This window comes from Phoenix dactylifera, chromosome 16 (genome assembly GCF_009389715.1).
Source record: "Phoenix dactylifera cultivar Barhee BC4 chromosome 16, palm_55x_up_171113_PBpolish2nd_filt_p, whole genome shotgun sequence".
Taxonomy (NCBI): Eukaryota; Viridiplantae; Streptophyta; class Magnoliopsida; order Arecales; family Arecaceae; genus Phoenix; species Phoenix dactylifera.
The window spans coordinates 6,448,800-6,464,875 of record NC_052407.1 but is presented as its reverse complement, the minus strand read 5'-3'; the positions used below and the strand labels follow the sequence as shown (position 1 = coordinate 6,464,875).

At 42.4% G+C, this 16,076-nt stretch overlaps 2 protein-coding genes and 1 long non-coding RNA gene across 4 annotated transcripts; 1 reads left to right on the top strand and 2 right to left on the bottom strand.

Annotated features, from left to right (window-relative positions):
* Positions 1–286: 286 nt before the first annotated feature.
* On the bottom strand, positions 287–1,175 carry LOC120104108. The gene is made up of 2 exons (XR_005506589.1): positions 995–1,175; positions 287–918 (listed from the first exon to the last, which is right to left on the bottom strand). It is a non-coding gene; the product is annotated as an uncharacterized LOC120104108 (long non-coding RNA).
* An 8,425-nt stretch (positions 1,176–9,600) lies between these two features.
* LOC103709155 lies at positions 9,601–10,953 on the bottom strand. The gene is made up of 3 exons (XM_008794378.4): positions 10,728–10,953; positions 10,156–10,578; positions 9,601–10,059 (listed from the first exon to the last, which is right to left on the bottom strand). Exons 1-3 carry the CDS (start codon positions 10,833–10,835, stop codon positions 9,859–9,861), a joined length of 732 nt encoding a protein of 243 aa, XP_008792600.2. The 5' UTR covers positions 10,836–10,953; the 3' UTR covers positions 9,601–9,858.
* Positions 10,954–11,120: 167 nt separating this feature from the next.
* On the top strand, positions 11,121–14,203 carry LOC103709187 (serine/threonine-protein kinase Aurora-3-like). Of its 2 annotated transcripts, none has more exons than XR_005506446.1 (6): positions 11,121–11,363; positions 11,462–11,704; positions 11,944–12,039; positions 13,224–13,438; positions 13,519–13,586; positions 13,673–13,811. XR_005506446.1 is itself a non-coding variant. In XM_008794415.4 (6 exons), exons 1-6 carry the CDS (start codon positions 11,160–11,162, stop codon positions 13,772–13,774), a joined length of 933 nt encoding a protein of 310 aa, XP_008792637.4. In that variant the 5' UTR covers positions 11,135–11,159; the 3' UTR covers positions 13,775–14,203. The 2 variants fall into 2 exon arrangements, 1 of the variants encoding a protein (XP_008792637.4); XM_008794415.4 differs by having other exon boundaries at positions 11,135–11,363; positions 13,514–13,586; positions 13,673–14,203.
* The last annotated feature ends 1,873 nt before the right edge of the window (positions 14,204–16,076 follow it).

Sequence of the window (16,076 nt, the reverse complement as noted above, 5' to 3'; positions counted from 1 at the left end):
CTCTCTTTTTTTTTGTGCGCTAAATCAGATATTTCATACACTACGTGTACGAATACATCCAATAAAATCAGAAAATAAAAGATCGCGAAGTGCTCATGGCAACTCTCCCTCTTTAGCCCACATGGTACTTCTGGAATGACTGGCCATGTAGGCAGCCACCCAATCTGCAGCCCTGTTAGCCTCTCTAAATATATGCTTGGCCTAGAAAGCCTCTCCATCTCTGACTATCACCCAAAATAGGGTCTCTTAAGGGACGATCTGTCCATTGTTGTGTGTCTCAATACAAAAAGATAAGTGCAGTGCTCCAACTATCTTTCTTCTAAAGAAAATTTATAGAATCTCCACTCCAATCTCCAATCAACAAGACAAGGGGGATAGAGGGCGGGCCTTGCAACCAGAAAATAGGACTTCAAATGGGTCTGCATAACTCTGATATCCAATTTCTGCAAGAAGAAGGATAACCAAGAACAAAGAAATGTACTAGGGTTTCCTTCCTACAAGTATACCGAGAGACTCATATTTAAAAAATTCTTTCTATCCATCTTTGAATCATGGCCCCCAAAACATTGGATAAGTTAATCCTAATGAAAGGATGATATAGTCCCTTACTTTTTAAATTAAATATTGCTAACTAAGGTGGAAATTTGTGGGCAACAAGCACTTGGTCTCCAAGAAGGTCCAAGCGTCACGCAGGGGTCAGAGTGGCCCTTTGGAAAAGTTCCACATTCCCAAGCTGTGCATGATGTAATGTGGCCTATTTTGGTGGACCCATCACACACGGCAAGTAGACCTCATTGTAGCTAAGTGCTCTCTCTTATTATATTTACCAGTGCGAAGCATCATTAGGGAACACTTTGGAGCAAATTTGGGCATGCCGTTTCATGATTTGAGAGGAGATGTGTACTTGTTTGGATGCTTCTGGCTCAGACACGGAAACCAATGAGAAGAACGATTAGAAATTATCCTTTTGATAGCATGGGTTACTGAAGCATACCTTTAAGTTGAGAAGGCTTTGTCCAGGATTGAGAAAAATAATTATGCCTACTTCTCCAGCTAATCTCAATCTTCTGAATAAAGTATTATACTAACATTCTTTGACTCTGGCTGTCACAACGAGCAATAGGCAGACAAATATAAGATAAACTCAACCATAAAGCCATGTTCTAAATATAGATTCTGATTCCCGTCCTATAGGGTCAGCCATCTTGCTCGGATTGCTTCGGATCATTGTCCTTTGCTGTTCTCGATGGTATCAGGCTCGAGTCACCGTAGCCCATTCCGTTTCGAGAAAGTCTGGCTATCCTTTCCTCAATCCTGGGACATTGTCCGGGGAGCTTGGGGTCTGCCGGTCCACGGCGACGCCATGCAGAGGGTTTCACGAAAACTGGAATTGACCAAGCGACGGCTACGTCGCTGGAATCGGGAGGTCGTAGGTGATATTTTTAGGAAGCTGGAGGATGTGGAGGCTGCGATTGCTGACCTCCAAAGTAGGGAGGATCAGGTGGGCGTGCTCCCCGAGGCTGATATGGTGAGCCTCCGGGGATTACTCGCCACCCACCACTCGACCCTACGTCAACATGAGATCTTCTGGAGACAGAAATCCAGAATTCAGTGGGTCAGAGAGGGTGACCGGAACACTAGTTTCTTTCACCGCTCGACAGTTATTAGGAGGCAGAGGAACACCATTCGCTCCTTGCGGGACGAGCGGGGCCATTGGGTGGATGATGATTCGGCGATTAGCCACATCCTACTCGAGTTCTTTCGCTCCCGTTGGACGGAGGATAGTGGGTCGGATTTCGCCGGCCTGCTCCCGAGAGCTGAATCCCAAATCGGGGTGGCTGCGAAAGCACTATTGGTTCGACCAGTGACGGAGGGGGAGGTGCGAGAGGCTGTCTGGGCATTGGGCGAGGACAGGGCTCCGGGCCCAGATGGCTTCCCTCCTTTCTTTTTCCGGAGATACTGGAGTATCGTTCGGTTCGCAGTGGTAGAAGCGGTCTTGTGTTTCTTTAGTCGGTCAGGTATGCCTGACGACTGGAAGGCCACTTTTGTCACGCTTATACCTAAGCGAACGGATGCATCTGAGCCGAGCCATTTTAGACCGATTAGTTTGTGCACTACTTTGTACAAAGTGGTGGCAAGAATACTGATGGATCGTATGAAGCCCTTTCTCTCCGGCATTATTTGTCAAGAGCAAGGTGCTTTTGTTGGAGGTAGGAGTATTTTCGATAACGTTATGGTGGCCCAAGAGATTATGTGGGATCTTCGACGGGCCCCGAAGCGTCGAAGCCTGATGGCTATCAAGCTGGATATGGAACGAGCCTACGATAGAATCAGGTGGAGTTTTCTTAGGCGAGCTTTGGAGAGTCTGGGTTTCCATGAGACCTGGATTGGTTGGGTCATGGGGTGTGTCCGGAGTCCACGGTTCTCCATCTTGATCAACGGCTCTCCGTCCCCATTCTTTAGTTCTACTATGGGGCTTCGGCAGGGATGCCCGCTATCCCCGTACCTATTCATTATTTGTTCTGATGTTTTGTCTCGATTGCTGCGGGCTGCATGTGCCGCTGGAGAGTTGGAGGCTTACGTCCCAGCTCTAGGGGCCCAGCCGATATCCCACTTACTATTTGCTGATGACTGCCTACTCCTGACGCGTGCCCGCGTAGCAGATGCCCTGGCTATTAGGCGGGCTTTGGCCGCCTATTGCTATGCATCTGGTCAGAGAGTGAATGCCCAGAAATCCTCTATCTCCTTTAGCCCGAGTTCGCCACCCGGGGTTCGACGTGAGATTCGGAGGATTCTGGAGATGCCTGAGCAGGACGGGACCTGGACATACCTGGGTGTTCCGATCACAGGTAGGAGACTGCGTGTATCTGAATGCTCCGGGATGGTGCAACGGGTCCAGAGTAGGCTAGAGGGCTGGCGAGCAGCGTCTCTATCTATGATGGGTAGAGTTTTGCTGATTAGATCTGTTTTGGGCTCTATGCCTATCTATCTCATGACTAGCACGGTGGTACCAAGATCCGTCCTACTAAAGATTGAGCGACTGATTCGGGGTTTCTTATGGGGCTCGCTTGGTGGGGGCCGTGGGGTGCACCTGGTGGCATGGGAGAGTATTTGCCTCCCCCTCAGGGAGGGTGGCCTTGGGGTGTTGTCTCTCCGGGAGAGACGAGAGCTGCTCCTCGCCCGGCATGCCTCCCGCTTCATCCTGGAGCCGCAGGGCTTCTGGAGCCGGATTATGACCGCTCGCTATGGGGGGGTAGGCCGGGAGGGCGGGATTCGAGGAGGGCGGGGATGTTCTTTTCTATGGCGTGAGATTGCGAGATATGTGCCCATGGTGTCGGATCACACTCGATGGCTGATAGGCGATGGCCGCAGCATCGACGTGACCAGGGACTCATGGGTTGATGGCCTCCCCCTGTGCCGCTGGCCGACTACTGTTAGTGTTGAGGCTGGGGAGGGTTTACAGGTCTGTGATCTTATGATTCCCGGGGAGGCTGGTTGGGACGAGATTCGATTAGCCCGCTTCTTCGGGGAGCATCTGGCGGAGCGGATTCGCTCCCTCCCCCTGCCACAGAGCGGTGGACCAGACGTACGTGTGTGGAATTTCTCGACCAGCCCCAGAGTCAGGATGAGCGTCCTTTCTCGCATTCTTAGGCGGGAGTACGAACCTGGTCCTAATTGTGCCTGGATCTGGCGATTGGGCCTCCTCCCGAGGGTTGCGCTGTTCCTCTGGAAGGTGGTCTGGGACCGTCTTCCAACGAGAGCAGTACTAGGTGGACGAGGATTGAGGATCCCCCTCGAGTGTGGGGTTTGCGGTGTGGCCGAGATGGTCGACCATGCCTTGTTTCGGTGCTCTAGGGCGAGGGACACTTGGCGTCTGGCAGGGGTCCCGCAGCCGGTATGGATCTGTAGGGACCAGTTCTTACAGGCCATGCGCCAGGCCTCGGTGTCCCCGGCTCTTCGTCAGGAGGTGACTCGAGTGAGCTGCACTGCCTACCAGATCTGGTTGGCCAGGAATGCTCGTATATTTGGTGAACGTTGTATGTCGCCGCGATTTGTGGTCGAGAGGGCCCGTAGTCAGGCGGCAGAGATGTGTTATGCCTCCACCACCGGAGGGACCTTGACAGCTCGGGACATCTGGGGCCCCCACCATGCTTCGGCAGCATCTCACACGGTGTTCTTCACCTGGGAGCCCCCACCCCCGAGTTTCCTCAAGGTCAACTTTGACGGGTCAGTCTTGGATGGTGGCACGAGGGGAGGTGCGGGTTTCGTCATTCGGGACCCTTTTGCTAGGGTTGTAGCCGCTAGTGGCAGTCACTTATTTGATACCTCGGTTCCGAGTGCGGAGCTGAGCGCTGCCTGGGCAGGCCTTCGACATGCCCGGTGCGTGCTACAGGCTAGGTCTATCACCCTAGAGGGTGATTCTGCCACCGTTATCAGTTGGATCCGTGAGGATCCTAAGGGTGATGGTAGTGACCACCCTCTGCTTCGTGATATATGGGCTATGGCGAGGGATGGAGGGGCCTTTCAGGCCAAGCATATCTACCGTGAAGCCAATGGGGCTGCGGATTGGGTGGCTGCATTTGTAGCTCGCCATTCCGGAGGCACATTGTGGACTGGAGATGGGGAGTTGCCTTTGGCACTCCGAGGTATCCTATTTTTTGACTTTATTGGGTGTATCCGTACCCGACAGTAATGATCCACCCGTATTAGCAAAAAAAAAAAAAAAAAAAAAAAGATTCTGATGTAGTACCTCTAAACACCCTGCATTTTTTACAGTGTAGAAATAAATTTCAATCAGATATACTATGTATATTTTTTCCAAACAAATATCCGTAGTCTGTTTTAATTTGGAATTTTGAATCCATTTTGTGAATCTAACCGGATGGCTCTCTTTTGTGTCTATTTATTGTTTTTAAGTTGAGGTGGCAAGGATTTCTTGTCTTCCTCCTGTGGGAAAGCAAGATCAGGCTGATGGAAGGAATGCCATTTGATTCTCATGTCCTTGATGTTAAATTGCAACATAATTTCTGCAGATATAAACACCTTTTGTAGCTTATAATGATGGGTTCTCTTTTCCTCTAGATTATCAAAGCAACCGTATAACCTTGTGAAATTGTTTTGGGATCTTCTCCAAAAAAAACAGTAGGAAGTGATGTGTATGTCGTTCTAATATCTTGTTACTTACATGCAAATGGAAGAAGACATTACAAATAAGTGTCCATGCCAACCAGCAGTTATGAAATGGAGTGTATTTTTTCTGGTCATTGCTGGCCTCGTTATTGATCCTTCATTTTAATGTACTTCAGCTAACAAGTGGTTTCAGCACTTTCCAGTGAAAGCATTATCTCCAAGATACAAATGTTCATAGTTACATAACGAGACATATTGAAAGAACTAATACAAATTTTGTCTGGAGTTTGCAGCCACAAAAGAAAGACATCAGGGTTGCTTTTGCTTTTCAGAAATGGCTAGGGAACATTTTTAACTTGCTAATAGATTTAGCCCAGTCTGCCTTCTGATACAGATAAGTGAAACCCCTTTGTCAGGTGAATTATTAGAATTACCTCTGAAAGAATCAATGGATGAGGCTGCAGACCAGAGCAAAAGAATTTGACAAAGAAAGTAATAATAGGTGCTCGATGTACCGGGTAAAGCAGAACAACTGAGAGCAAGTATGCCAAGAATAGGTATTGAAACATAAGCTGAACATTAACAGTCTTGACTGCTATGGAAATCATGAAGTCACCTTTGGAATTCTATGAACAGTTCAATTTCTCGAATACAGCATTTAGCAGACAAATTAAAGCTTGCCTTGACAGCAAAGGAGAAACATCTTGAGGATCAAAGACTTTAAGACGAAGAATGGTTCAGTCCATTAATACATTTGAAAGGACCCAATGGGACATTCAAGATGAAAAAAGAAACCCACAAATCAAGGATATTCCGATTAGAGGACCAAAAGCAGTTGGGCTAACATTAATAAATATCACCTTACTGATCAGCAAACAGTTGTTCCAAAAATTGCAAAGGGAGCTGTGTGTTATACAAGCCATATGTAAGTTGCTTCTTCATTTGTTTCCAGAGATGTCACTGGAAGTTTAGCACCTCTTTTCTCTTCAGATTTTTAATGGCGAGCTACGGTAGATTCACTAAAAGAAGGTATTTGCATAATACAGTTTATCTGTGCCATTGTGAATCAACCAAAAAAAATCTTTCACTCCCAAATACTCTTCACCCAAACTGAAGGATCTGGAAGTATAGCCACCACACCCAACCTTTCCCATGTGAACCTAAGTCTATCTCTTTGCGAACTCATTTCCATACCCTATCCTAGACATCTTATCAATAACGAGAATCTATCAAACCTAGTTCTCAATACTCACTATTGTTTTGGCCCACATGAAGCTACCAAATCAAATAACTTTCTGCAGGCACCTTCACTCCTACCCACTGTCTCTTGAATCTCCTATTTCGACTCTACCTTAAATTAGGACTCCACTTATTCCAATATATTTCCCGATAATGGAGGCACACCACATGCCCTCTTTTCCCGATGCTAGAGACCCTATGTTCGACTAAGATTTTATTCCATATATGAACGGTTTCCTTTTCCAAGAGGCACTCACTTTCTCTTTCTTCAAAAGAAAGCTCCAGATTGGTTGATTTCATGTGTAGTTCCCCTTTCTCAAGGAGCTCTCTCTCAAAAAAAGAAAAAAAATAAAAAGCTCCATGCTACAACTCTTGGAATTTTGCTTTATCATGACTCTCGGTTTTCACAACCGCATGCAAAGCACATGCAAAGGTCTAGTTCTTATGAAATGGGTTCACATTGCAGGTTGGTGAGAGTTGAATTGATAGGATAATTCTTGAACCCAACTCAACTCAACCAAGCCCTAATCCTAAACTAGTTGGGTCAGCTACATAAATCCTTTTTCTCCATTCGGCTTTGTTTAGATCAATACTCTCCGAAAGATGTAGCAAGATCAAGTCCTTCCATACTCTTCATGTCATGTAATTCTGGTCTACCTTTGCCCCTCTTTCCTTCTAAATGTATCAAATCACTCCTTCGTGTTAGTACATCCCTCAGTCTATGTTCTATATGTCCAAATTATTTAGCTGTCCTCCCAATTTGTCCTCGATTAGTGCTACCTCTACCTTATTACAAATACTTTCATTTCTTATTCCATCTTTTCTTGTATAACCATACAGCCATCTCAAACTTTCTCATTTCAGCCACATTAATATTGTGCAGATGTTGTTTTTTGACTGCCTAAAATTTTGTACCATAAAGCATAATAGTTGCATGGTTGTCCTATAAATTTTCTTCAACTTGGTAAGTATCCTACAATTACGTAATATTCCAGTGCACTTCTCTATTTTATCCATCTTACTTTAATCCTATGGATAACATCCTCTTCAATCTTCCCCTTCTTAGAATAATCGTTCCTAAATACTAAAACTGGGAAATCACTTTAGGAACTTCATAATCCCCAGATTTTCGTCCACCTTCATCTTTATTTTTAATTTTACTAGAACTATATTCTATGTATTCTGTCTTTGTCCTAGTTAACCTAAACCCTTGGATTTTAGTGCACTTCTCCATAATTTCAACTTATAATTAACACCAACTTTAGTTTCATCCACTAAAACTAAAAATCTTTGGTACAAACTTATTATGATTGAAAACTTACTAGTATAACCACCAATTGTCCTCACACTAGTAACCGCTCCATGATACATGTCCTTAATTACATTAACATAACTAAAGGAGACTGCTTTCTTTTTTAACGCCCACCATAGGAGTTCTTGAACCCAATAAGAGGTAAATCATCTCAAAATTTGATAGCTAACCACCCACTCCTTAAGTCACATTTATATTTTAATGTTATAAATCTGCAAATGGAACTCCCTTCATGTAAATACTCTCCATGGCAGAATATAAAATGTTGATCTGAAGGCTTAATCAATGCAAAACCCTACAGAAATACAAGAAAAGCCATCTAATTTGAGTGAATGGAAGCCTTTCCCCCTTTTTTTTGTTGGGGGGGGGGGGCAGCGGGGGTATAGGGTGGTGATTTTTAATATATAATATCCTTGAAAGCCTCAAGCATTAAAATTCCTTAATCAATCCCCTTGAGAACGCCTTCAAAAGAACCATGCAGAGACCAAACCACAAAAAACAAAAGAAAAAATGGACAAAGAATCGTCCTATATAAAAATCTTAAAGGATCAAAGAAAAACTTTAGATGCTTCAATTACAGAATCAAGATGCAAACTAGCATGAGGATTATAGCATAATCTTATGCTTCATTTTTGGAGGAAAACTAATTCTTCTATTTTTCAGCACAAAGAAACATTATATCACTCCATGCCAAGTATTCGTATCCAATGGCACAAGGTATAACTGATCATGCAAGAAATATGCTTGATGAGTGGTAAACAATCTCATGGAAAATACCCAGGAAACTTGACTTATCAAATTTAGATAATGATCATCTTTGTGATAACAGGTCAAAAACAGAACCACCAATGACTATGATCTATGAATTCTCTGTTTATCAATTAAATAATATGGATCCTTGCTTCATAAAGATGAGACTAAGAGTGATGAAACCCACTATCAACAACCTTTTGAAGACCTTAAGTATTGCATTGAAGCATAGTGAGCTCAATAATAAAATAGTACCTTCTGTAGGCCACACCACTCAGCTATTATGCCCTTGGATTTTCACCACTGAAGTCCCTTGTTAAAATAAATGCCTTTCCTACAATAAGCAGACTGTTTGGTAGAGAATAGAAACAAGCCAAGCCCCAACATCTGAATCCCCCCACCTTGTCAAGCTCAAGCAAACATCTGGGAGGCAATAAATGATCTTTTAAATAGATGAGGTTTCTGTTGTCTTGCTGTGAGGCTCTTTTTTTTAAACTATTCTTTTAATGCATACCCAACAGAAGAGAGCAACTGGAAGCCGATTCACTGGCCGAGTCCTAGGTGGCCAAAGGATCAACTATAGTTGAGTTTCACAGAAGAATAGGAACCTTTTCAGAACCTTTTCATGGATGAAATTTGAACACATTGTATTCTCGTACCCTCCTCTTGCATGCAAAATTGACTTATAGCATTATCAGCTGTTACTTCCGTACTAGAGAGTCGAGACAGACATTTTCAAGTTTCTTAATTAGATTTAGTTCGTGTTCTTGCTATCTAGCATTCCAAGAAATATTTAGTGTTTATCAACTACGTAACGAACATTTGTGCAAATATCTGCACATGTTGCTTGGAGCAAAACACCAATCAACCTACGTGTATACCATACTAAACGCTTGCAAGTTGCGGTGAATAGGTCGAGAAAACATCAGAAAAACCAGTTTGTGCAATAGAACTTTGCTTTGAGCCTTGGACAATGTTTAGAAACTTTCTTACAATACGTTTCATAAGGCAATTCTACTGTTTCCCACCTATTTTCATTCTACTAATATCACTAAGTATCAAAATTGCAAGAGACTCAAGATAATTAGCATGCACGGTGAAAATAATTTAAATCTATAGCTACGCAAGCAGTCCTTTACCTGTGTTTTAAGGATCCATTGATCTTTAACTGCTTGGCAAACAAAGATGTCAAATTCATAAACCGAGGCACTATTTTGCAGATATGACAGAACATCATGGAGGTAAAAATAAATATGTTTTCATAATATCCAAAACAATACAACTAGCATGAGCTATTCAAAATACACTTCTATCTTAGGAGGGGAAAAGGGAAGGAGAAATGGGTAACCTTTCATTAATTTGAATACCTGCTCCACACATCTCACACAGAGGAGGCAACTGATCTTCTCTACAAAACTGACATCAAACTACAGGTTCCTCGATGCAACTCCAGGTTCCACATGAGGCTGTCTATACCACATTAGAGCAAGCCAAACAGTCCTCCATAGTCCACCATTAGCAAAGTGGGGAATGAACAAACGCCCCCAGTATGGGTAATATGGTCCAGGTAATTTGAGCAACGTAAAGAAGATCGCAATCAGAAGCAAATGCCAAGGGAACCCACCTTCCTGCTAACAGAAATCACAGCTCATTACTACACTGAAAATCCAAAATGAAGTTCACACAATGCACATAGATATAGCGCGACATGATATCAGTCGAACCTTGAGGTCTGAAGAGAGCTCAACAGCCGCATCCTTTAAGACCCCAGCAAGAACAAGGCCAATGAGAAAAGGGATTGGAATCAGACCCATCTTTCTTTCATGAGCGCAGTAAGACATCTCGCTCAGAGACGTGACAGCCAGAAGAGGAACGCAGAGATACTTTGAGACGGCCCGAGCAAGCTCAAAGATGAGATTTTGAAAAATGACCAACGCTCTCCTCCATGGAAAGCTCTTGACTGGCTGAGGAAAAGCATCAAACAGCTTCCGTGCAGCAATTAACGCATCCATATATAGCTTCCCATGGCCATCAGAGTTCCCAGATGTTGAACTGAACGCGAGAGGAACGATGACTCTACAGCCACTAGACCGAGAAAACCAATTTGGTGTGGTTCTCGGTGATTGAAATAGCACTGGCCATGGGACCTGTTAAGCGTGTAAAAAGAGAAATATTTCAGTGGAAAAAAAAAAAGCGAATGGAAGGAAGGGAAGGAGATATCGACCGGATTACTAAAAACAAACGAAGAGAGTGGAGGGTTTGATTGCGGGAGATTGAAGCAACTGGAGAGACTTACCGTGGATCTCTGGAGCAAAATGAAGGGGTACGGTCTCGGAGATGGAGTACCAGAGGAAGAGGGCCGAGTAGTAGAAGGAAAGCGGAAGGGTGGAGAAAGAGACGACATCACTCCTCTCCAAGTTGCTCTCAGTAGGTCTTGGGTGGCCGCAGCCCAAGTAGAGAGACGGAGGAGGTTTGGAACCGAGGTTTTGAGGCTTAACAGAGGCCAGAGTCGAAACCGTCGCGCGATTGTTAGATAACATTTTGACGAACGACCGGGCGAGTGAAGTGGGGGCTTCCCGTGTAGTCTTCATTCTTTGAGATTAGTGTGAGCAGTTATTGGAAATGGATCGGGTCCAAATCCAGATCCGATAAAGTCCATGATCCATAGTTCCATACCCTCTTATATGTGAACCCGACCTCGGACGCTAGTGAAATTTTGAACCCCGAAATGGCCCGCCCTTCGCCACTGCCGCCCCGTCCCCCACTCTCTCGACCCCTCGTCTCCTCCCAAATAATCCCTTCTCTCCCCCCACCGACGCCCCAAACGGAGAAGAAGAGGAAGAAGGAAGAATGGAGCCTCGCCGACTTCGAGATCGGAAAGTTCATCGGCGAAGGAAAGTTCGGAAAGGTCTATCTCGCCCGAGAGAAGCAGGTCCCCCCTTCGATTCCATCATCTAATCCTCTATTTCTTGAATCCAATCCCTCTATGCTCATCTATTCGATCTCTTCTTCCTCGATTTCTGCGGTCAGAGTGGGTATGTGGTGGCTTTGAAGGTGATCTTTAAGAAGAAACTGGAGAAGTACCGATTCCACGCTCACCTCCGACGAGAGATAGAGATCCAGCACGGGCTGAACCACCCCAACGTCCTCCGGCTCTTCGCCTGGTTCCACGACGCCACCCGCGTCTTTTTGGTCTTGGAGTTCGCGGCGCGAGGCGAGCTTTATAAGGTCCTTAGGAAGCTCCACCATTTCTCCGAGAGGCGCGCTGCCACTGTGAGTTGGATGCTTATTATGATAAAAAAGATTCGATCTTCGAAGTCCCTGAGACAAGATTATGCTGCCCTTTTTCTGGATTTTTCTGATTTTTTTGTTTATTTCTGCTAATTATAACAAAAGATTTGATCTTTGAAGTCCTTGGGCAGGGTTTACGTTGCCATTTATCTGGATTTTTATTTTATTTTATTTTATTCTTTTACCGTTTTTGTGGCTATTTGGGGTTTGGCAATGTACAGTATATTGCGAGCCTTGCGGGTGCATTGGTGTATTGCCACGAGAAGCATGTGATCCACAGGGACATCAAGCCGGAGAATCTATTGCTGGATATTGAGGTATATTTCTTGATTTATAGTTAAACGTAGTCCCCTTTTTTGTTATCTTCTTGGCTCTGTTTTCTGTTTATAAATGTTGAATTGCAGGCATTTGTTTCCTAAATGAAATTCATTTTTGAGTACAATCAAAAAAGAGAATTCATTTTCGAGGGATAAAAATTCTGTAAATTTAAAACTTGTGTCTTAGGGTGTTGAATGAAAGGCTTGCTGCACGTATGATCTCTTTGCTGTGGGGCATGCATACACTTGGAATAAAACAAAAATTATGCTATTCAGAGTTCCATTTCAGCTTCTCCAATTATTGCAAGTGTACCTGTTGGCAACCAAATATTTGGTTTCAATATTTTGGAAAGTGGCTGCCTCAGCACTTCCTAGGCGCTTGTGTTAGTTGTATTGCATCACTTTTGAATATGGAGGATGAGAACCATGTTATTTTTTCCATCATTGCTATTCTTATTTCTCCTTTTCTCTATTGTTGTTGGCTGGGGGGGGGGGGGGGGGGGGACCTGCCTATTGCTGATGCACGAGTTGGCCCCATGTCTGCTGGTCCGTTACCTACATTCTCATAGAACATTGTCCAAGCTCACAAGATCTAAGATCAAGTGTTAACACCCTCCTACTGAGACAGTTCTAGTCTGACAATTGTGTGACTCAAGTTACCAAAACTATAATGAGATGTATCTTCTTTTACATTAATTACGTATTATTCGTGTTTATGTGGATTCTTCCTTCATGACTGCATGTGTAATCTGTACTTTTCTAGGTTAGTTCTTTGATTTTTGACATAAGAATGATCATTGATTGTTTTGCGCATTACTTATCCCTTGCTTTTAGAGAGAGAGAGATTAAAACTAATGAATGGAAGGCTACTTGTACATAATTTATTAATTACTAGGTGCAGGTAAACCTGGAACCAATTGTTGAGACTGATTTTAATGACCACTTTGTCTTTTGGTGCTAGTTCTATTCTTTCTCTAATATAGTTGTTCTTTCCTACTTTAAACGCACATCTACCTCAGCATTATTATCACTGCGGCACTCATTTTGAGTCACTGGACTTTTTTTACTGCATTTTGTTTGGAACGAAACTACACTGCACTGCAGGCTTAGAGCAGGTTTTAGCAATGATGTTTTTCAAGTTACAAAAGTAGGAGTCCGATTTGATTTTCTTTTTTACCTTTCAGGGTCGACTTAAAATTGCGGATTTTGGATGGGCTGTGCAGTCAAATACTAAGAGAAAAACCATGTGCGGTACAATTGATTATCTTGCTCCAGAGATGGTGGAAAATAAAGCACACGATTATGCTGTTGATAACTGGACTTTAGGCATTCTTTGTTATGAGTTTCTTTATGGCATTCCACCATTTGAAGCTGAAGACCAGAAAGATACCTTGAACAGGTAAATTTCTTTAGTTTGCCGCACCTGTACTGCATGAATTTATGAAATGTTACACTAAATGAGACTTTGAACCAGGATAGTGAAGGTTGACCTAAAATTTCCTTCCACTCCTCATGTGCCTGCCGAAGCCAAGGATCTCATAAGCAAAGTAAGTCTGAAGGCATAAAGATATTTGTCTAATACGAAAGTTTATTAAGCACTTGTGATTTTTGACGTCTGATATTAAATTTGTAGCTCCTAGTGAAGGATTCATCAAAAAGACTCTCTCTTACAAATATCTTGAAGCATCCCTGGGTTGTCAAGAATGCAGACCCCACTGGCAGCTGCTGTGAGTAAAGAGGTGGTGGTATGAAGAAATCCATGAATGAGTGCCGTATTTGGAAGAAAAGATTGATAAGACAGGGGGAGAAAAAAAATCAAGGAACTCATAGGGACTTGAAGGTTGGTAGCAGAAAAGAGACATATCTTTATCTAAAAGGTACTATAATCAGAACAGGTTCAGATCTAGAGCTTGGTTAACATGTATATCTACGACCTTTTCCTGTTTCTGTTTTTCTTCGTTCCTCTGAAACCCACCATGGTTGTTGTAAATAAGAGCAGGTAAACAAACATCTGCAACTGATTCTGCTTGTTAAGCAACTTTAGAAATTACAATGATGAGCCTAAAGTTATAGCAGATGCTTTTGTACACTTATAGTGGATAAAATTCACGGACGATGCTGCAGTTGAATATGTTTAATTTGAATATCTGACTTTCCTCAAAAAGAAAAGTTTGTTAGTCTATCAAATAAAAATGCTTGTAGGCATATTTTATTGGTTGCTCTTAATTGACTACTGCTATGTCCTTGAATCAGATACTACTGAAATATTCATTCACTAACATCATCTAGGGGAGAGCAACCTATTGTTGTATCCTGTTCTTCCATCACTAGCAATGTTTTAGTTTTCTGAAAATCAGCAATAACAAAGAGCATAGAAGGTTGCTTTAAAACAACAAACTAAACATACAAGTGAAGGAATAATTGCAAGATGAATAAGCCATATTGTTCATTGTTTGTTCTGTCTATATTTATGATTTAACTAACACTATCAATGCTGATACAAGTCTGGATAGAGAAGACAGAGGATTCTAGTTAGTTTGACAGCCAGTTGGGAAAAAGTATGTCAAATAACAAAATAAGATCCAAATGTAATATTTGTGGATGTCAGTTGTAATCTGATATAGGAATTCTAGGGAAGGATCCATAAAGCTGATCTTCCATAGGTGGTGCGAGGATTGATGGTTATGATCATGCTTCAATTCCATTGAATTCATATCGTAGATGTTAAATTAGCACAGTGAAAGGATTCCATTAATTGTAAGTCCCAAGCCAGGCTATTGCATGGCTTTTAGTTTGTACTTTCTCCTATAATTGAAGGGGAAAAAAAACAAAAAAGGAACATTGATCATGCATTCCATGTATGCTGTTGAGGTCTCCATGTTGTTGTGGATATGTTAAGCAAGCCTGTTGAGCATGTGCAAACCTATTTATTATGCATGGTAATAAGCATCTGCATCCTTCATAAGCTGTGCCAACAGGGTAACTACAAAGCAAGTGGATAATCACATATGATACTATCAGATGATAATAAAGATGGAAGAAAACCAAGTCTCTCACTATAAAATAATTTTTAAGAATCATAACAAATAAGATTGGTTTACAACATTTTTTCACATTATTTGTTAAATTTGTATTGAAATTTATTGAATGGATCTTACTTGAATAATTTGGCACTATTTTACATTTGTTTAGGTAGATCTTGTTTATGAAAAATACTTGATGTGCTGACATCTTACTGTTGGATCGATCTAAGATAGTTATGAACTTTGGGTAGGGCCTAACAACGAGGGGAGGCAATCGGTCCAGTCATGCTGGGTTTGGGTTGGTTTGAGCTAGTTTTAAGTCAAAATATCCTCAATTCATGCCAATTCCATTTATAAATGGGTTGGAAAATGTTAACCCATACCTAATTTATTTATTTTGCGTATACCCATAGCCTCTGACCAACCCATTTAAGTTTTTACTTGTCAGTTATATGTACAACTAAAGAATAACAACAATATGGTATCTAGAGATTACAAACAATGAAATTGCATATAACTTTAAATATACCAAATCATATTTAACTTAGAAAATTTTAGGACATATTATATTCATAAACTAATTAAGGAAAATATTAGCTAAAATAGAAATCCACATCCCAAAATCCCATGATCTGTCCTACCCATCACGCTTTACAACACATTTTTTTATTAAACCGGACCATATAAAAAAATTAGAGAAGGATGAACTAAGTTGGGTATGGTCTTGGAATTAGTTGTTTTTTGACAGGGTCAAGTCGGGTGATCCAAGTATTTGGAGCTTAAACTCAAACCCACCCATTTAGACTTGGACTGATTTAGGGTTGATCCAAAACTAACCTGATTTTAAAAAACCTCACCAAATCGGGTCAAATTTTGCCGCCTCTACGGCTACAACCAGGCTAATTGGAACTAGCATAACCATGACTCAAAGCCTAACTTTTTTTTTCTTTTTGCCACAATTTAGACAAACCCAACCCATTGATTTGGTTTTATCATAATTCTTTGGACCCAATG